Below are 22,538 nucleotides of genomic sequence, written 5' to 3'. Positions count from 1 at the left end.
GAGTTAACTAAACATTGATTTAATTACACTGCTGGACTATATAAATATTGTGCTCCACAAAATGGCACAAAGCAGATATTTTTAGTAGGTCACAGATGTTCCTGTGATTAGCAAAGTCTTGAGTCTGGAAGAAAAAATTTCCCAAAGAAAAATCAGAGAGGGGTCCTCTATAGTCACACATGGAGGCCTACCTACATGGTTAAACACAAGTTCTAGGCCTGTGCATATTCACAGTACATGCCACAGAATGCCAGCCTCTAGAACTGTCTAGAACTGGGTGTTTTCTCCCTGACACCCAGCAAGCTGAGTCCAAAGTCCATGATCACAGGATGGGTCAGAGCAAATCAAATGCCAAACCTTGACCTGAGTTGTTTCTCTGCCTCTGGACTTGCCCTACATCTGGATACACATATTTATGAAGAATTTACTGGGTGAAAGTCACCACACAATAACTGTGAAATTTTGAATAAGATACTAACAAATACCAAGTGACAGAGAGGGATTTACAACCATATTTAATGAAAGTTTACAACATTACTATAAATAGCCACAAACTGCAGACAATCCAAGTACAGTGGAGCCCCACTTCACAGAAAAATGAGTGAACTCTAACTATACAACAATATGGATGAATCTCAGATACATATTGAATGAAAGAAGCCACACAAAATGGAGCATATACCACATGATCCCATCTATATGAAGTACAAATATAGACAAAACTAAAATCTATGGTGGTAGAAGTCAGAATTGTGGTTTTCCCTTAAGAGGGTAATGACTAGGAGGGAGCATGAGATGCCATTTCTGGGGGTTGGCCATGTTCTATTTCTTGATCTGGTGTTCTCATTCATAAAAGTTTGTAGTCCATGGATTTTTTTTTTCTATGTTTGTTATACTTCAATAAAAAGTTTATTTAAAAAAATTAATAAATATAACAATTTGCCCAAGGTCTTAGAGCTAGAAAACAGTCAGGGCAAGACTCAACTCCAGGTATCTGGGTCCAGATCCTTGCTTTGATTGCCATGTTCTATTGCACTCCAAGTTAAAGTCTAGCTCAAATCAGCCAGCACTCTGCACACCAGCCTTGCGTTGGCACTCCATTGGGTCTCACCATCACTATGTTCTACTGCTTAATTTCAGTGGCCTGAAGGCTTTCTGTAGTAACTGGGCCCACTCTGCCTATATGCCAGGCAGACTCCACACGCCAGAGACTCAAAAATCCCTGTTCCAGGAGCAGCCCCAAACCAAAGACCAATGAGATTCAGTTTATGATGTCCACAGCTCCTTCTTGCCAAGGTAGACAACTCTGAGGCATGTTTTACACTATCTCCCTGGGCTCCCGAGTGTGACTGACCCCAGCTACCCACAACAGTAACCTGCTCAATAATTAGCCCTGTACTAGCTGCCTTTCTTCACTTCCTCACTTCCCTGTGTCCTAACTAGTGTTTCCTGGGTTCATCTCCCAAATAAACTGCTAGCCTTCAAATCCCTTGTCTAAGGGTTGACTTCTTGAGCATCCACATTGAGGCACCCTGCCCCCCTCCACTCTCAAAGCATCCTTCCCTGACCACCCAGCTCCCCATCAGCCATAAATACCCCAAATGGAAATTTGGAGAGGAGTCTTCCTCAATTTCCTGCTACTCTCTCTCCAACTACTGAACCAGGAGTGATTCCAGAATGTTTAATAACAAGTACAGCAAGAGAGAACCCAACAGCAGGACAAAAATGACAAGGAAGGCACTGACAAATCAGAACAATGTTCAACCAGTCAGAACGGATACTAGCCTCCTAAATAAAGGCTGCTGTTGTTGTTAAGTGCCGTGGAGTTGGTTCTGACTCATAGTGACCTTGTGTAGAGTTTCCAAGGAGTAGCTGGTAGTTTTGAATCACCAGCCTTGAGATTAGCAGTCCAGTGCTTATCCTACAGTGCCACCACAAGACCCCAAAGTAAAACTGGTATATATCGGCTTAATGAGAGTTCGGTGGCTCCATATGATAAGCAATTGCACTGCAAATCACAAAGTCCAGTTTGAGCCTTCCAGTTGCTCCATGGGAAAAAGATGAGGCTTTCTACTCCGAAGATGATTTAAAGCTTCGGACACCCTATACAGTGTCGCTATGAGTCGGAACCAACTTAATGGTACTTAATAACAATATCATCAACCAGCTTAATAGCAACCTTGCCAAGAGTCCTAGCTAACACAGGATGATGTTCAATGAATCTTTATCAAATCAATGAGTTAATTAATCAGTCAGGAATCAAATAAATGAAATCTGGCCACTCACTGTACAACCTTCAAAAACAACCTAAAACACCTTGCCCTCCTGGAACTCTCCTGGATCTTGTGCCTAAGCACACCTGAATCCTGAATGAAACCCTCTCATGGGAGCTAAGGCAGTCCTGTTTCCTGTTTGGAGAGTGGAGAAATCTACTGTAGGATAGTGGGGATCCTACAGCTATGCCCCAAGCTCCAGAACTCCAGAATCTCAGTACTAATCACCATACAGGCCAGGGCATGTCTGAGAAATCTTGGCAGGGCCCTGAATAATTTGCTGCATACCTTCTAGAGCAAGGTACACAGCTACACCTTTCTCAGAGATGAAGAAGGGGCCATCTCTTGAGCGGGTGGGGTGGGGTGGGGTGCAGGTCTTTTATACTCAGCTCTTCCTCTAGCTCCTACAATCAACCTACCCTAGATTTAACCCCTCTGGGTCTGAGATTCCTCATGTAAAGATTTTCTTCCAATAGTACATACATAGTCTCCATGGGTTCAGAGAAAGAATTTCATTTACTGCTGCATTTCAAGACTTAGCACAGTAGAATCATAATAAGTGAATGAAATGTTCAATCAATGAAACTGTAACATTTCATTAGCTACATCGTATGAAGTTCTAAGGCACACAGGCTTGTACTCATCCCTTCCCATGTGATGTTCCACTGCATTAAAGAGACACAAGATCATTGAAAATTGTAAAACAGCCTGCAGATATGAGATGAGAGCTATTTTCTGAGAATTTCCACATATAGACTGGCACACACACCTCTGTGAGCTGTTTCCCCAGAAGGAAACCTTCACTTTGGCACTAGATGCAGATGGTAGTAACTTATGGCTCATTTCCTTCTTCCCACCCCTCATAGGCAAACAGAAAAACTGCCAAGCGTGGGTTTTATTAATACCCACGTAAAATGGGGAGGGGACAGTTTCTTAAGAGAGCGTTCCTTGTGTCCATAATAGGAAGTTACAAACCCTTCAGTAGAATAAATGTTTTCTGTCCCTGTACTGCTTCAGGCAAATGAATGGGCTTCCGTGGTTACTGAGATTCCTATCAAAAGGCCTAGGTCCCCACTGAATACTCCTATCCCTATTTCTACTCATTGCAGAACTGATTCTAAAGCTCTCTCTGTTGAGTCCTGCTTTAGAAATAAGATTCCCTCTCAAAGAACATACAACTCTGAGGATTCAAGGGGGAAAGGGTCTGATATCCTGGCAAGGGTCTTCCCAGAACCCTCCATTTGATGCCCACCATGACACCAAACCCCTTTCTGTTGGGCCTTGGGCAGACAAGAACCCAAAGAACTGAAGATTCAGGAGGTGTTACAGATGCAAACATTTTCCATCCTCTGTCTTTCCCCTGGTCTTCCCATTCCTTGGCAGAAATCCCAGTTCCAACCCCAGGCTTTAGGACACTGTGGTTTGACATTACTGCTTCCCACAATGAGGGGGAACAATCTCTTGTCTCTAGATGTGGGTTTATTTTTGCCCCCATCCACTGGTAAGGAAGCCCATTATGAGGCTTCCTAAAGGACACAGACAAATGTGAGAAAAGTTTCAGTGGGTAAGTTAAGTCAAACCTTTGACACTTTAGGAGGGCCTTCTTGGAAGCCAGGATCTATGTATAACTTTTTGTTGTTGTTTAGTGCCTTCAAATCAGTTCAGACTCATTGTGACCTTGTATAGTGTTTCCAAGGAATAGTTGGTGGGTTTGAACTGCCAACCTTGTGTTCAAAGTCCAATGCTTACTTAGAGCATCACACCAGAACAGGACTCCACTTCTGTCTGGAACCTTTGAAACATGTTAAAAACTCAAGGGAAGAATGCCTATTTGTAGTCTTCTGTCAATTCTGGGGTGGCACTGTAGGACAAGAACTGGGTTGCTAACCACAGGTTGGCAGTTCAAACCCACCAACTGCTCCTTGAAAACCCTATATGGGGTCACTAAGAATCAGAACTGACTTAAAAACACTTGACAAAAACATTAATTCTGTAAGCACTGGACTTGGAACCATAGGTCCATGGTTTGAATCAACCAGGAGCTCCACAGGAGAAAGAGGAGACTTTCTGCTTCTGCAAAGATTTAAAGACTCAGAAACCCTGTACAAGGTCACAGTGAGCTGGAACCGACTCCACAGTATTTAACAACCACAACAACAAATCAATTCTGTAAAATAATTAGAAGAGAAGGAAAGAAGGAAAGAAAAAAAGGAAGGAAGGAAGGAAGGAAGGAAGAAAGGAAGAAAAGAAAGAGAGTGGAACTTATGCTTTAGTGCTTATATGTACACATCTCGAAAATTCACAAAAAAGTGCTAACTGTGGTTGGCTGTCAAGAAAAATGAAGAAAAGATATCAGTAGATGTATGGAGAACTCATTTTCCTCTGTATACCTTTTTGTACTGTTTAGATTTATTTTGCATGTTTATGTCTAAAAGAAAAATGTTAAGGGAGTCTGTTTATTTATTCAACAAGTATCTATGGAGCCCACAGTGGGTGTCAGACATAGAGGGACTGGGGCAATCAGTCGAGGGCTCTGATGGATCCCTGCCCTTGAGGAGCATAATGTCACTGAAAGGTGAATAAGATGAGTCATGTAACCTGTCATCCAACTAAGACACCATTAATTGAACATCAAGACAAGGGTATAAACTGAACTGTCTGGGGCAAACCAGATATTTAGACAGCCCAGACTTAAGATGATACTCAGACATAACAAAACACATAGCTGGAAATAAAGGAATGTAAGAACTGTGAGAGAGGAAGATGACAATTGGAATCAGGTAAACTTCAGAGAGGAGACATATTTGAATATGGAACTTGATTGGTGCTGATGGGATTTGGGGGAGAAGATGGGAAGATGTGGGGTGTCTTGTAGGTAGAATTATAGCACCTGAGAAGATTCCACACCTAACCCCCAAGACTGAATAACACAAGGCAGCACACCAATGGCAAGACTACTTTACACTGATGCAAGGTGTTGCTCTTTCCAAGAGAGATGTACAAATGATTTTTTTTTTTTAGAAGTCAAAGGCAAACATGTATGTCTAGTTTGTGGCGATGTGTTAGCAGTAATGAAAAAAAGCCAATCTGAAGCATCGTTACAAGTCAAAACACACTAAACTCAATGAATTGGGAGGCTAAATACATCTGGATAAAATCAATGCTCTTCAGGGGAGCTTGGAATCACAGCAAGCCACAGCAAGGCCTCGTTGTGACAGAGACAATGCTGTTCAGAGTTATATCATGAGCAAGCTAATAAACTTAGCAGATGTAATTAAGGTTGCTAATCAGTTGACAACAAGCCCTGGTAATGCAGTGGGTTATGAGTTGGGCTGCTAACCTCAAGGTAAGCAGTCTTCTCCTGTAAAAATTTACAGCCTTAGAAACCCTATGGTGGTGGTTATGTGCCGTGGAATCGCTTCCCACTCATAGTGACCCTGTATAGAGTTACCAAGACTGTAAATCTTTACAGGAGCAGAAAGCCTCATCTTTCTCCTATGGAGAAGCTGGTAGATTCTAACTGCTGACCTTTCGGTTAGCATTTCAGTTAATAGTCCACTATGATACTAAGCTCCTTTAGAACTCCTATATAGGATTACTATGAGTCAGAACCACAGTGGCCAGTTAGTTGACATTGAGAAAACGAGATTATTCTGTATTAGCTGGGTAAGCCTAGTATAACAATGTGAGTCATTGAAAACAGAGGCAAAAGAAGTAAGAAAGATTTGAAGCATGAAAGGGATCTGATGCCTAATGAGATTGGACTGAACATCTGTTATGCCCTCCCAGACATCTGCCATACAGAACTGGCGTGTAATTAGCAGATGTTTTCTTCTTTTTTTTTTTTATAAGTTTTTATTGTGAATTGAGTGGTGGCTTACATGGGAGAACATAGGTTTTACACTCATCCTATAGTATTTCGTTTCAGTGCAATGATTACAATCCATGCATTATCATTTAAAAGTACTTGTTTCTATTCCCTTTGAGTTTTGTTGTTGTTGTTGTTTGGATATACACAAAAACACTCAAGAATATACAATCATTTAAACAACCAAAGGGCACATTCTGCAATCCTGCCTCCTAGCCACCAGCACACGGTCTTTCTCTTTCCATGAGTCTAGAATCCTCAGATGCTCTATTGCTCCATGTCATCATCTCTGCCTCCATCTCTGGTGTCTCTGCTTCTCTGGATAGGGTCCCACATTCTGCTCATGGTTGTCTCCCTTGATGGTCCTAGGGTCCTCTGTTCCTGGACTGTAAGATTAACTACTCCCCCTTTTATGTTACAAAACGTCTACCTTTACAGTTGTGATAATCACAATTAGTCATGATAACAATTACTCACTATTGAATCATAAGAATCTTATCCCCATCTCCTTTCACCAGACCCATCTAGAGGAGATGAAAACTATTCACTGGGGATTCTACCTTCCCCCGCACACTCTGAAACTAAACTTCCTCTTGAAAACTTGTAAGTCAGACACTTCATGTCTTTCTAGGCCCTCCTCCCCCATTTTAGGAAGCCAATGTCTAAGATGCCCATCCCTAACAACCCTGTATACAGAGGGGATAGGATTGATCCTTGATGTGAAGATTCCTTCCCTCTCAGTTGGTGTTTTGAGCTACTACATCCATAAGTATAGGTTAAGTTCAACAAATTGTAATAATTTACACCTGTTTCCTTTATCAATTTTTTTTCTCTTCTTCTAGTCAAGTTGTGATCATCAAGTCATCAAAGTTAAGTCAAATGGGTACTATCTGCAACTTTGAGCATTCTTGTGCATCTCCCTTCACTTCATATCAGCTGGCTACATCACCAGATGTTGTTTTAAACTGCTAAATTTGTGGTAATTAGCCACAGAGAAATACAAGAGTCATTGATGAAAGGATGAGGGTGGTGCCCACCTGGAGCACCCATTTGCCCCATCCAACCTAATCCCAACCTTTCAACTGTTGTCTGGCTAAATTGAGATGTGATGTGGCCAACTATCCAGAATTTTCAAGAGAATTCAGAAGTCCACTTTAAAATAAACTTCTCTAATTCAAAACTTTCAAACCCTGAGCTGGCCAACCTTGCACAGACCAAACAAAATTCACTTGAGCTAGATGTGACCTTCACTGAAGATGAGTGAAGGAAAGGTCCTAGAGCAGAGCCTGAGTGATTTTGAGATCTCGAATGCAAACTTTTTCAGGAGACGATGGAGAGCCAGAGAAAGTTCTTCCCTTTCTTCTCAATTAGGAAAGGGAACACATTTATGAAATGCCACCTACCTATTGGAGCTCCCCAGCAATCTGGTATGGTGACCCTGTGCTCAAACTAAGTGCTTCATTCCAAAAGCTGAGTCCTTTCAGTTGTCCCACATGGCACCCCAGTACTCAATGTTTTTTTTTTTTTCTTTAGACTAGAAAGGGTTTACTGTTGGAAATCCCATAGCCTGGAATTTTGCACTTCAGTCTCCAGAGTTACCACCATGGTCCATTGCCCATTTTGTGTGGCCACTCCCTCCTACCCAACCTCTCAGGTTTCATTCTCACTGCTCCCTTATAGTCCAGCCTCTAGGCTTCCCAGTTCCAAATTCCTGAAAAAGGAATCTAATTGGCTAGTAACTTTTGTGGGGGTAGGTAAGTCTCTCTTTGGTCTCACATCAGCTCAGGAACAACTCTTTGTAATCCCTCCCTCCAGCCCTCTCCATGCATTGCCCAGTCTATAAGTCTATAAGTCTATAGGCAACCTGACTGAATTTGACACATGCAGTCAGCATAGTCACTCAGGTAGCAGAGGCTGGAGCTAGCCATTTCCCTTAAAAAGGAATATGAACACAATAGCATCATCTATTTGTTGTTTTTGTTGTTAAGTGCCATTGAGTCTGCTCCCACTCACAGTGACCCTATTCATAACTGCCCCATTCTGTGCCACCCTCATAATCCTTTAATCATTGTAAATTCTCTAAGACATCCACAGCCACGCTGGGCGGAGGGCATAGCAGAAATGCAGCATACAGCATCTATTTATGGCTCGGGTGAGGAAAGGCACTTGGGAGCGCAGCAAGTCAGGAGCTGGTGTCCCAGCTCACAGCCTCTTAGCAATTTCTTACACAGCATAGGGCACAAGCTGATATACAAAGGATGACATTCTGTTAGTAGCTCCATCGCTTTCTAATATAGAGAACCTACAAGAGACCTCTAAGATCCATGAAGATGAGAGGGGGATGGAAAAGGCTATATACTGTGAGATCAGAAGACTCATTTAGCCTGGTGGAGGACACAGCTATATGGTCACCTTCAGCAAAGCAACAGCACAAAGCCCACATTTTTATTTCAAGAAGCTTGTATTGATACATAATAAACTGCATTTGTATACATAAACATAAGAAATTTGGTGTTTTGACATACATGAGGGTAAGTCAAAAAGTATTGCTATAAAATCATAGTCGTAGTTAAGTGCCATCAAGTGGTCCCACTTCATTTCTCCCTTGTATAGCAGGAATGGGGAACATCCAGCACATGTATCATATGTTGTTGTACCGACTCATAGTAACCTTATGAACAGCAGAACGAAACACTGCCCAATCCTGGGCCAACCTCACAAATGTTGCCATACTTGAACCCATTGATGCTGCCACTTTGCCAATCCATCTCGCTGGAGGTCTTCCTCTTTTTCTCTAACCCTCCACCTTACCAAACATGATATCCTTCTCCAGCAACTGATCCCTCCTGACAGTATGTCTGAAGTATGAGAGATGAAGTTTGGCCATCCTGGTACCATATAAGGTCCCCAATATCATTTGGTCTGGCCCTGCCATGGCAACTGCAGACAGGATATGAAATTCGATAAATCTGGGAGCTTGTTTCATAGCAACATGAATTTATGTTAAGCGAATCATAATAATAATATAAATTTTGAAGGATAAGCAAGGAGCCTCCATTATGGGATAGACAGGACACATATGAGTACATGATGGGACACGTATGCTTATCAGCTGCCACGGCCCATCTGCCTATATTGCAGTGACTCAGAGGACAGTCAGTGTCAGGCAGGCTGAGAGCATACATGTTGCAAAAACATTAATACACTGTGGTGAAACTACAGAGATTGAGTAACGATGAGACCAGATGCAATGAGATGATTTCTCGTGACATTGGTGACCTTGCTTCTGATAATTGACGATGTTATTGACTCATCTGTCTACACAGATGATAACTCCATTACAGTCTTTATCCACGTGCCCACAAACAACAATCTGTGCAAACACTCAATCTCAGATAAAGATTAAGGAATTTACAATACACAGAAAAGACCTCAAGAATCGACTATGCCAATGTTGGATATGTTCCAAATCTACGATGCAGGATTAGAACAGCGATCAAAATCAAAATAAGCACATTACTGGCAGCACACACACTGGATAGCTATTAAAGCTTAAGTGATGTGACATCCTACAAATTGGCGACTGCAAAGAAAAGAAAAACTGTTGCAGAGGGTCTTTCCAAGAGAAATGGACAAATTATTATTTTGTTGAAGTCAAAGGCAAACCTGTGTGCCTAGTTTGTGATGATGTGCCAGTAGTCATGAAAAAAGCCAATCTGAAGCATCATGACAGGTCAAAACATGCTAAACTCAATGAGTTGGAAAGCCAAATACATCTGGATAAAATCAATGCTCTTCAGGGGAGTTTGGAATCACAGCAAGCCACTTTCACTAGACCTCTTTGTGACAGAGACAGAACTGTTGAGAAGAGTTATATAGTGAGCAGGCTAATCAAAAAGAAGCTGAGGCCTGATGTAGAGGGAGAGTTTGTGAAAGAGTACATGGTGGCTACTGTGAGAGGTGTTAGCACCAGACAAGGTAAAATTGTTTCAGAGTACTAGTTTGTCTAGGAAAGCATTTCAGACCGGATTATTGGTTTAGCACAAGATATTGAAAAAACATTGAAAGATTCTGCAGTAAATTTTCAATTTTTCTGTCTGGCTTGTTAATAGACAATGGACTCATACTACCCAACTGGTCAATTTCATCCACAGGATAACTCCAGGGTTTGATACGCAAGAGGAACTCTTATTGCTGGAAGCCATGTATGGCACTACAAGAGATAGGACTTTTTTGAGAGACTTGTTTCAATCAATGAAAAAACTTGAGCTAACATTTGAAAAGTTAATACAGATAGAGCTCCAGCCAAGGTTGGTTGCCAAAAGGGTTCATTGCATTTGTCAAGATCAAACAGCATCATCTCGGTCTGGCTCCAATTGATTTAATTATATGCCACTGCATCATACACCATATGTGCACAGTCATTGCAGCTACAAAATGTGAAGTCAATAGTAGTGTCATGCATAAATTTTGTCAAAAGCAGAGGGCTTAACAGCCTAAGTTTAAGGAGTTACTGAATCATCTTGGCTCTGAGTATGGTGATCTTGTTTATCATTGTGAAGTATGGTTGCTGAGTTGCGAGGTCATGCTTATGAGGTTTTATGAACTTCAGGATGAAGTCAGTTCACAGAGATGAAGCGATAACCTGTCAGGGAACTCAATGATGGCAAGTGGCGGTGTGATCTAATGTTCAAGGTGAACATTACCAAGTTCAACGTCAAGCCACAGGGCCCCAACCAGCTTCTCAGCTCCATGCTTTCAAATGTGAAGTCGTTTGAAGCTAAATTAAGACTGTGGAAAGTGTAACTCGACAGGAATAACATGGTGAATTTCTCCACTCTGGAAGGACAAAAGCCTTCTAAGACACTTGAATATGCTGGTGAATGTGTGAAATTAATTGAAGCATTTAATGAAAGATTCAAGGATGTGAAAAGTAAATAAATGGAATTGAACATCTTTGCTACACCATTCAATGTGGAACCAACTAATGTGCCTGATAACCTATAACATAAAACAATTCAGCTACAAAGCAATGATGAGCTGAAAGCTACCTCCCACTGCTTGAGTTGTAGAAGCATTACATGAGCAGTGATGAATTTCCCACTTCGAAGAGACATGCATTGAAATATGCATCTGTGTTCAGCATTTACTGCTGTGAGTTTTTTTTCAAAACTTACCATTGCAGAGTCAACTGCGCTCCAGACTGACCATCACAAACCTGGAAAAGCAGTTGCGAGTAGCAACATCATCAATACCAGGTAACAAACATAACATGCCTCACCAAAGAGGAGCAGTTCCAGCCATCACATTAGAGATGAGTTAATAAATGCTTAATCAAATATAGTAGGCTTGGTGTGGATTAAGGCGCTGGATTGCAAAGTTGGTTTGAACCACAAGGTCAGCAGTTCCAAGCTCCTTGAAAACCCAACACAGGGTTGCTATGGGTCAGAACTGAGTCGTCGGCACTTAACAACAGCAACAATTTTTAAGTTGATAATTTTGTATGGCCTGCAAATGATGTTATAAATATCCAAATGGCCCTTGGCAGAAAAAAACATTTCCTATCCCTTCCCTATGGGAGTCCTGGTGTGGTGCTATGGGTTAATGCGCCAGACGGCAAAGCCATTTGAACTGCAAGGTCAATGGTTCAAGCTCACCCGTCACTCCTTGGAAACCCTATGCAGGATTGCTATGGGTCGGAACCGACTTGATGGCACTTAACAACAACCACCCCTGCTGTATAGAGTTTTCAAGGAGTGGTTGGTGGACTTGAGCCACCAACCTTGCAGTTAGCAGTACAGTGCTTATCCTACAGTACCACATCAAAGAATCCTTTAGTAATTGAACAAAGATAACAAACTGTGAATTTATTGTTTCTTGACATATTCTTCACCTTCTAACTCTTTCTCAACCATCAGTATGCACGTGACACAACCTTGCTGGGAGTGACGAGCACTTAAAATACTAATGAAGATGATAGACTACAGCCTCAGTGTAAAGAAAACAAAAATCCTCACAATTGAACTAATAAATATCATAATGACAAATGAATAAAAGATTGAAGTTGTCAAAGACTTCATCTTGCTTGCTTGGATCCACAATTAACACTCAGTCAAGAAATCAAACAACATGACATTAAGCAAATCTGCTGCACAAGACCTCTCTAAAGTGTTACAGAGCAAAGATAACAATTTGAGGACTAAGGTACACCTGACCCAATTGCCTCATATGCATGTGAAAGATCTTAGAAGAATTAACACATTTGCATTATGGTGTTAAAGAATATTGAAAGTCCCACGGGTTGCCAAAAGAACAAACAAATCTGTGTTGGAAGAAAGTGTAGCCAGAATGCTCCTTAGAAAGGAGATTGGTGAGAATTTGTCTCTCATGCTTTACCATGAGAGATCAGTCCCTGGGGATGAACCGTGAACTTGGTAAAGTGGAAAGTTAGCAAAAAATAAGATGGTTGACACTGTGGCAGCAGCAATGGGCTCAAACATAACAATTGTGAGAACGGCCCAGGACAAAGCAGTGTTGCATTCTGCTGTACATATGGCTGCTGTGAGTCGGAACTAACTCGACAGCACCTAAGAATAACAACCCTTCCTCCAAAGAATTCTGTGATCTTTGATTTACGTCACATCAAAATAGCAGTTTGGGCATCTTGAGGGATTCAGATTGTGTTGCTTTTAAATGTTCTTTTGAGTTTGGAAAACAAAACGTCTGAAGGAGCAAGATCAGGGCTGTAGGATAAATGGGATAAGGTTCCCAACAAAATTCTTGCAGGACAGCTGTTTCTGCCCTCAAGGAATGAGCAGGTGCATTATCATGATGGGGGGAAAATTCTTTGACGCAACTTTCCTGGCCATTTTTCACCAATACAGTTTTCAATCTTCTTAAAACTTCCAAATAAGTCCGTGATTATCCTGTACTGTTAAGAAAAATCTATCAAAACTACCACTTTAGGGTCCCCAAATACTATTGCCATAGTATTCTAAGTTGACCTTGAATTGAAGTTGTTCAGCAGATTCCCCTCAGAAGCCACCATTTTGATTGGACTTTTTTTTTTTTTTTTTTTTAAGGCATTCTAAAAGGCACCCTGGTAGCATAGTGGGTTATGAGTTTGGCTGCTAACCACAAGGTCAGCTGTTCAAAACTACCAACTGCTACACAGTTGAAAGATGGGGCTTTCTACTCCCGTAAAGATTTACAGCCTTCGGAACCCTGTACGGGTGATTATGATATCATGGCATATCACTACCAATGAGATTAAGAGAGTCCTGGTATAGTGCTGTAGGATAAGCACTGGACTGCTAACAAGGTTGGTGGTTCAAACCCACCAGCCACTCCTGAAAAATCCTGTACAGGTTTGCTATGAGTTAGAACCAAATGGATGGCACTTACCAACAACTAGATGGTAAACGTATTACAAAGAGAACTTGTTTGCAGCCATTCACTGATTGTGAAGATATATTTAAACATGTTTTATTTGGAATAAACTAGCACATGTATGAACTGGAACCCTAGTAGCAATACTTTTTGATTCACTCTCATATATCCTTATGAAACCAATCACTATAATCAAGATAATGAATGAAATCATCACCCCAAGTTTCCTTGAGATCCTTTATCGTATTTCCCAACTCTTCTCCCCGCCCCCCCCACACGCCCACATCTCTTGACAACCAGTGATTCTGTTTCTGTCACTGTAGTTTGCATTTCCTAGTACTTCATATAAATATGAAAATATAGATTGTGCTTACTTTTTCTCTGACTTAGTCATTCAGCATAATTGAGATTCACTCATGTTGCTATGTGCATCAATGGTGGTGGTGGTGTGCCATGGAGTCGGTTCCTACTCATAGCGACCCTGTAGAGGGTTTCTAAGATTGTAAATCTTTATGAGAGCAGAAAGCCTCATCTTTCTCCCGTGGAACAGCTGGTAGTTTCGAACTGCTGACTTTGTGGTTTGCAGCCCGATTCGTACCACTCTGCTACCAGAGCTCCAATAGTTCATTCCTTTTTATTGCTGATTAGCATTCCATTGTATTGTCACACCACAATTTGTTCATCCATTCACCTGCTGAAGCAAATTTGAGTTCTTTCTAATTTAGGGCTAAAACAGATACAGCTGTCAGAAACATTCACATATGGATACAGGCTTCCCTTTCTCTTGAGTAAATACCAAAAACAGAATGATTGGATCATATGGTACGTATGTGAGTATGGCAATTTGGGTGTAACTGTCAGATGGGTTTCACATTGTCCATGCTGTAGCTATTTAACCTAGGTAAAGGCACATGCTGATCATATGTGAACCAATAGTACGTTACTCACCCATGAGGAGGTCACATGCAGTGAAGCTGCAGTTGGCACCACAATGTGTGGAGCAGACTCTCAGGAGGGAATGACCTTTGATTTTGTAAAATACTTAATGCACAAACTCCTATCACCATTGAAGCATCCAAACTGGCTCATTGAAGAGGGCTAATCTGTCTTCAGGAGATGTTTAAATAATGGTTGCATCTCATTTATCTAGAACTGAATTATGGTCATTACTGAAGTCTGCAGAGTAAACCAGCTCTCAAAGGATGGTACTAGCAGTACCACCTGGGCACTTGCTAGAAATGCGCATGCCTCCCCACATCCCAGACCTATAGAGACTTTGAAGGTGAGGCCAGACTTTCACCAGCCTTCCAAATGACTCTGATACATGCTCAAGTTTAGCAATCACTAGCCTGGAATATCTCTCAAGCCCTTCAATTTCCCTGGGTTCTGAATTAAATCCATCTGAAGATATGATATATTGACAGCATCATTCTCTCTCCTGCCGGTGTTCCACATGCAGAGCTGTGGTGCCACTGTCTTAGAACCCAGCCACCCTGTGATAAAGACGTCTTATAAATCCAAGCTAACAAATGGAATGCAAGCTGGCCCAATGATCATTACATCTTTCACTCAAAACAAAATCAGTACAAATGACCAGAAACTCAATCACAGAAGCATTAAAAACCAACTCAACTGTTACTATCCCTCAAATCTCTGAGTGGGTTTCATCCTGGCAAATTACAACATAAAAGAAGCTAAGAAAAGAAAAAGACAAAGATTTTTGGTGATGAACTCCAACACTCTTTACTGCTCTAGAACCCTCGCTGTAAATTTACACATCAGCAGAAAAAGTAATCAAACTTGAATAGGAAGAATTTGAGTAAAAATATTGGATACTTTTTGTTTTAATCTTCAGTTTAAGCATGATTTCCACTTGACAGTATAATTGGAGAGAAGTTCTAACTTCCTTGGTAGTTTTGCATGCTCAAAGTTTAGCCCAGTCTTTGAAAATTCTCTCCAGCTTCTGACCAAGCAGAACCTTGCCACTCACTTTGATTTTGCCAGCAAGAAATGCCTTCTGAGGGTTCATTTTTCCCAAAACCAACTCCATAAAGACAGGTTCTGGAATTGTGAAGACAGTGTCTGCTGGGAGCCTGGCCGATCCCAGATACATGTCCCCAGAACCATTCTTTAAGTCAACGGTCCACTGCAGAATGATTTTACCATCTTTGGTAATGTCCAGCTGAAAGATGGCATTGACTTTCTTTACTAGCTGGGCTCCCACTTCTTTGATGTGACGGCTAATGTCCTCGAACACTGGGAAGCTCTGGAATTGTGACAGCTCTAGAGGGTGTGGCATGGTAGACTCTGGAGCTGAACTCAATGTCTTGAACTGGCCTGTCTGAGGTCCATCCCCTGGTTTGATCTTGGGTTGATGGTCAATTCTCTTCCACATCTTATTGTGCTTGTCCTCTTGAACTTGCCATCTAGTTTGTGAGCATCTGTGGCCAGTTAAATACCAACAGCCAGATTGTGACATCAAAGGTCAGGCGCTAGTGGACATGGGGGCTGGTGTGTGTGCTGCAGTCTTATTGGACAAACATGTTTTAAAATATGACATGATCAGAGTCTCAGACAGGTCATTGTGATGTCGAGCCACACACTGCCCCAAGTCTTTCAGGACTGTTGGTCCCATAACCCCAGGAACGTCTGGGTCCATAATAAGGACAGGGCAAATTGGACCCAGGCTTTCTTTGGTAACATGATTTCTGTCTTCCTAATACAAGCATCTCCCAGGAAACAATCCCAATTAAGCAGATAGCTATTCTCCTTTAAAAGTAGATGATCCTTAAGGCACTGATTCTGGTACTGGTTCTGGGTTTAGCTTTGTCTGAGTACTATCGGAGAAAGAAATGGCTGTACCACAAATGATCCAGAATCATAGCAGGGATAAAAAAAAAAAAAGAAAGAAATCCTAAAATCAGCAAAAGATACAGTTAGTCTCCTATGATGACTGCATATAATAACATAGCACTAACTCTGAGTAAATTGTATCAGGCCCTGTACATGAATAAACACATTTAATTTTCATGACTATCCTACAATTTTGATTCCAATTTTATAGATGAGATACTATTTTTATTCCATAAAGATGAGGAAATAGAGGCAAGAAGTTAAGGGACTTGCCTAAAACCACACAGCCAGTAGGTAGTATAGCCAGGTTTAACTGAGGTAGAATAATTCTAGAACCCATTTGAACTTTCTTCTTACTTTTTATTTTAAAGTAATTTCAGACTTACCAAAAGGACACAGAAAAATGGCACAAAGTGACTATGTGTTCGTCACCCCCCTTCCCAAAAGTTAACGTCTTAAGTACCTACAGTATAATAATCTAACCAGGATATTAGGATTGTTGTTGTTCTTAGGTGCCATCGGGTTGGTACTGACTCATAGCGACACTGTGCACAGAAGAACAAAACACTGCCTGGTCCTGGGCCAACCTCACTACTGTTGCCATGCTTCAGCCCATTGATGCTGCCACTTTGCCAATCCATCTCGATGGGGGTCTTCTCATTTTCTCTGACCCTCCACCTTACCAAACATGATATCCATCTTCAGCAACTGGGCCCTCCTGACAATATGTCCAAAGATTGAGAGATGAAGGCTGGCCATCCTGGCCTCCAAGGAGCACTCTGGCTGCACTTCTTCCAACACAGATCTGTTGGTTCTTTTGGCAGCCCATGGCACTTTCAATATTCTCCTCCAACACCATGACTCAAATGTATCAATTCTTCTACGGTCTTCCTTATTCACTGTCCAACTTTCACATGCATATGAGGTTATTGAAAATACCATGGCTTGGGTCAGGCGCACCTTAGTTCTCAAGCTGACACCTTTGCTCTTCAACACTTTAAAAAGGTCTTGTGCAGAAGATTTGCCTATTGCAATACATTGTTTGATTTCTTGACTGCTGCTTCCATGAGTGTTGACAGTTGATCCAAGAAGAATGAAGTCCTTGACAATTTCAATCTTTTCTCCATTGATAAGAATATTGTTTATTGGTCGCATGGTGAGGATTCTTGTTTTCTTTACATTGAGATGCAATCCATACCGAAGGCTGTGCGCTTTGATCTTCATTAGTAAACACTTTAAGTCCTCTTCTCTTTCAGCAAGCAAAGTTGTATCATCTGCATATCATAGGTTGTTAATGAGTCTTCCTCCAATCCTCATGGCACGTTTTTCTTCATAGAACCCAGCTTCTCAGATCATTTGCTCAGCATACATGTTGAATAAGTACGGTGAAACAATACAACCCTGTTGCAGACCTTTCTTAATTTGAAACCATTCAGTGCCCCCATATTCTGTACAAACAACTGCCTTTTGGTCCATGTACAGATTCCTCATGAGCACAATTAAGTGTTCCAGAATATACATACTTTACAATGTTGTCCATAGCTTGTCATGATCCACACAATCGAAAGCCTTTGCATAGTCAATAATGCACAAGTAAACATCTTTCTAGTATTCTCTTCTTAGTACAGTGTTATCAACCAATCTGATCATTTAATTTACTTTTTGCCAGTTGTTCCAATAATGTCCATGTACAGGCTCAGAATTCAGATCTTGGTCCAGGATTCCATATTGCATTTTGTTTTTATTTCTCATTGTTATTATTATTAGGTGCCATCGAATCAGTTCCAAGTTATAGTGACCCTATGCACAACAGAACAAAACACTGACGGATGCTGTGCCATCCTCACAGTTGTAACATTTGAGGCCATTACTGCTGCCACTATGTCAATCCATCTCCTTGGAAGTCTTCCTCTTTTATGCTGACCATCCACTTTACCAAACATGATGTCCTCGAGGTTCCTCCTAAAAATATCTCAAGTATGAGAGATGAAGTCTCACCATCCTGGCTTCTAGGAGCATTCTGGCTGTACTTCTTCCAGCACTGATTTGTTTGTTCTTCTGACAGTCCATGGTACCTTCAATATTCTTAACCAACACCATAATTCAAATGCATCAATTTTTTAGTACAATCTTCCTTATCCATTGTCCAACTTACAAATGCATATGAGACAATTGAAAATACCATGGCTTGGGTAAGGTGCACCTTGGTCCTCAAACTGACATCTTTGCTCTTGAACACGTTAAAGAGGTCTTGTGCAGCAGATTTGCCTAGTGCTGTACATCATGTGATTTCTTGACTGCTGCATCTATGAGTGTCTTTGACAATTTCATTCTTTTCTCCATTTACCATGATATTATTTATTAGTCCAGTGGTGAGTATTTTTGTTTTCTTTACATTGATGTACAATCCATATTGAAGGCTATGGTCTTTGATCTTCATCAGTAAGTACTTTAAGTGCTCTTTGCTTCCAGCAATCAAGGTTGTATCATCTGCAGTTGTTAGTCCTCCAATCCTGATTCCATATTCTTCCCATATAGTCCTTCTTCTCAGATTATTTGCTCAGCATACAGATTGAATAAGTATGGTGAAAGGATACAAGGAGCAAACCTTTCCTGATTTTTAACTATTCCATATACCCGTGTTCTGTTTGAACAACTGTCTCTTGGTCTATGAACAGGTTTCTCATGAACACAAGTGTTCTGCAATACCCATTCTTTGCAAGGTTATCCATAACTTGACATGATCTACATAGTTGAAAGCCTTTGCATAATCAATAAAGCACAAGTAAACATCTTTCTGGTATTCTTTTCTTTTAACCAAGATCCATCTGATTTCAGCAATGTTATCCCTCATTCTATTTCATCTTTTGAATCCGGCTTGAATTTCTGGCAATTCCTAGTCGATGTACTGTTCCAGCCATTATTTAATTACCTCAAGCAAGCTTTTACTTGCATATTATATTAATAATAATGCTCCACGATTTCTGCCTTTCATTGGGTCACCATTTTTTTTGGAATGGCACTAATGTGGATCTCTTCCAATCAATTTGCCAGAAAGCCATCTTCCAAACTTCCTGGCGTAGATGAGTGAGTGCTCCCAGTGATGCATTACTTTGTTGAAAATTTTCAATTTGTATTCTGCCAGTTCCTGGAGGCTTGTTTTTCAATAATGCCTTCTGTGAAGCTTCAACTTCTTCCTTCAATACTATCAGTTCTTGATCATATGCTCCCCCTTGAAATGGTTGAACATCAATCATTTCTTTTTGATACAGTGACTCTGTGTATTCCATCTTCTTCTGATGTTTTCTGCACCATTCAACATTTTCCCCATTGTTGTTGTTGTTAAGTACCACTGAGTCAGTTCCGACTCATAGCTACCCAGCATAGGGTTTCCTAGAAGCGACTGGTGAATTTGAACTGCTGACCTCGTGGCTCAAACGGTCTTGTGGTGGAGTATTTATCCTACAATGCTATACCTCGAGTGCACATATAATCCTTCAATATTGCAAGTCCAGGCTTGACTTTTTTTCTTCAGTTCTTTCAGCTTCAGAAATGCTGAACGTGTTCTTCCCTTTTGTTTTCTCACTCCAGATTTTTGCACATTTCATCATAACACTTGCTTCATTAGTTGCTTCAAATATGGGGTAGTTCTTCAGTCTTGATATATGTTTACCCAGACACTTAAAGAATACTGTCCAGATGTTCTGTGTAATACCCATCAGTTTGTATCTATCTACTATTCTTATTATTAGACTGAGGTGATGATTTTTCAACAAGAATAATACAAAGGTGAACTTGTTCTTTTCTGGGTGCATGATACTGGGGGCATAGGATATTGATATGACTTTAGTAGTGATATTGACTTTGACTACTTGGTTAAGATGTCTACCAGGTTTCTCCATTCTTTTATCTTTATAATTAATAGATTATCTTGTGAGGAGATGTATCGAGACATTGAGCCCCACTGACAACAACATCTACTTCCCTTGATGGCAATTATCCCTTCTGAATTATTCCAATGGGTCTCTCATTGGGCCGGTCACTCTCCTCCCTCAGCGTCAGTGGGAGCACAGTTCCACAGTCCATCCATAATATTATCAGTGACATTGTTTAGAATTGCCAGCACATCGTGATAACAGACAGTAGGTCAAATGTTAGTTGTATTTCTTTTCATTCTCAACAGATATTGCCCCACTTGCCCCAGCTATTCCACCACTGGCCCCCAGAAAACCTAAACCCTCCAATCAGAGGTCCCCTTCCACAGTGTGTTGTTAATATGGTTCCCCTCCATTTGCCATTCAGACTCAAACTTCTAGTCACAGAAGATTATGGCTTTTTAGCTTTTGGCAACTTCTTTAATTATTTTAAAGGAGTCTGAGAGACTTAGAGATCAGCTCTCTGAAAAAAGAAAAGAAAAACTTGCAAAGTCATTTTATTAAACAGCATGCTTTTAGCTGCAATCAACAACTACCACCACACACAAAAATTAATGATGACTGTCTTCGCCATCTAGTACTGCTCTAACAGAAATGCCAAAAGTGGATGGCTTTTAACAAACTGAAACAGTTTAGGAAGCTAAAAGTCCAAATTCAGAGTGAGGAGTCAAGAAAGGTCCTATTCTCCTTGCAGCATCTGTAGGTCTAGCATTTCTTAGAGATGCCCCTGTGTCTTGACATTCCCCTGGGTCTAGGAGCTTCCCAGCACAGGGACCCCAGGCCCAGAGGATGTGCTTCACTCCCAGCTCTTCTTTTCTGATGCTAGTAGGTCCCTTCTTGTTTCTCCTTTTATCTCTTGTAAGATAAAAGGTGTTGCAGGCTACACCCCAGAGAAAACATCTTTTCAGTTGATTGGCTACTCGTAGCAGATCTCATCATGGATGAGATCTCATCATTACATTATAATGTAATGGAAGTGCTTACATTATATTAGATCTCATTGTGGGGGGGTTACACATATCTCTGCTAAACCACTGAGAACCCTGACCTAGTCAAGTTGGCACAAACCTTCACTTTGACAAAGACTTACCCCAAGAGTTCCAAAGTGGACTCCCAGACCAATGGTATCAGGGAGCTTGTCAGAAAAGAGCATGCTCAGACCTCACTTCCCAAAATAGCTGAATTAGAAATTCTAAAGGTGGGTCCAGCAATATGGGTTTTAACAAACCATCAGTAAATTCTAATACAAGCTCAAATTTTAAAACCTATTGGGTTAGTGAGCTGGACTGCAAAGTCCATTTAAACCATAATATCGGCAGTTCAAGCTCACCAGCAGCTCCTTGGAAACCCTATACAGGGTCACTATGGGTCAGAACTGACTTGATGGCACTAACAACAACAATTTATAAGGACATTTTGTCCTCTTTACAAGAAGTCTGGAAGTTGAGTATTTTGGGGACTCAGCAAGGTCAACTAATACCTCTGTGCCATTTCCACCTTTCCATTCTACCATTCTGGCAAGCTAGCTTTTGTCCCCAACTTGTCACTTCACAGTCACTTTATTACAGTGACCTCTTCAACCATCCCCTCACAAGGCAGCACCCCAAGCAGAAAGGAACAAAAAGAAAAAATCAAAACTCTCCTCGGACCTCTTCCTTACTAGAGAGTAAAAGTATTTCTTAGAAGCCCCCAAGATATTCTATTTGCCTCATTGATGAGAACTATGCCCATGACCATCCCTAGACCAATTACTGGTAAGAAGAATGTAATCACCATGACCTGCTTTGTTGTTGTTGTTTAGTGCTGTTGAGTCAATCCTGACCCATAGAGACCCTGTATAGGGTTTCTGAGGAGCAGCTGGTGAGCTTGAACCACTGCTTTGCAGTCTGGCACATTAACCCACAGTGCCACACCTCTCCAAATACACTCCTCTTAGTTGGGTAGCCTACCACTTGAACAGAATTTCAGTCGTGCTAAAAAGGAAGACAGGGTTGGATGTAGACAATGAAGAATATCTAATGCAAGCACCTACAGCCACTTCTAGGATGCCTAAGAGGGGGACAAGAAGAAAATATGTACCATCTTAGAAAGGTTTTGTCATAACTTTTCAATAATAGGAGATAATTTTCCTCATTTTACTGGCCTCTTCGTTGCCAACACAAGAATGATATATTCCTTCTGAAAGTTTCCAAACCTGTCTGCCCAGCTCAGTGTTGGGCA

The 22,538-nt window shown here is 41.1% G+C and overlaps 1 protein-coding gene across 1 annotated transcript; it reads right to left on the bottom strand.

The window, feature by feature from the left end:
* Positions 1 to 15,344: 15,344 nt before the first annotated feature.
* Positions 15,345 to 16,008, bottom strand: SCP2D1 (SCP2 sterol-binding domain containing 1). The gene has a single exon (XM_006860644.1). The coding sequence runs from the start codon at positions 15,923 to 15,925 to the stop codon at positions 15,455 to 15,457; it is 471 nt and encodes a 156-aa protein (XP_006860706.1). The 5' UTR covers positions 15,926 to 16,008; the 3' UTR covers positions 15,345 to 15,454.
* Positions 16,009 to 22,538: the final 6,530 nt, after the last annotated feature.

This window comes from Chrysochloris asiatica, unplaced genomic scaffold (genome assembly GCF_000296735.1).
Source record: "Chrysochloris asiatica unplaced genomic scaffold, ChrAsi1.0 scaffold00039, whole genome shotgun sequence".
NCBI lineage: Eukaryota > Metazoa > Chordata > Mammalia > Afrosoricida > Chrysochloridae > Chrysochloris > Chrysochloris asiatica.
The sequence above is the reverse complement of the archived record's forward strand: the minus strand, read 5'-3'. Positions and strand labels throughout refer to the sequence as shown.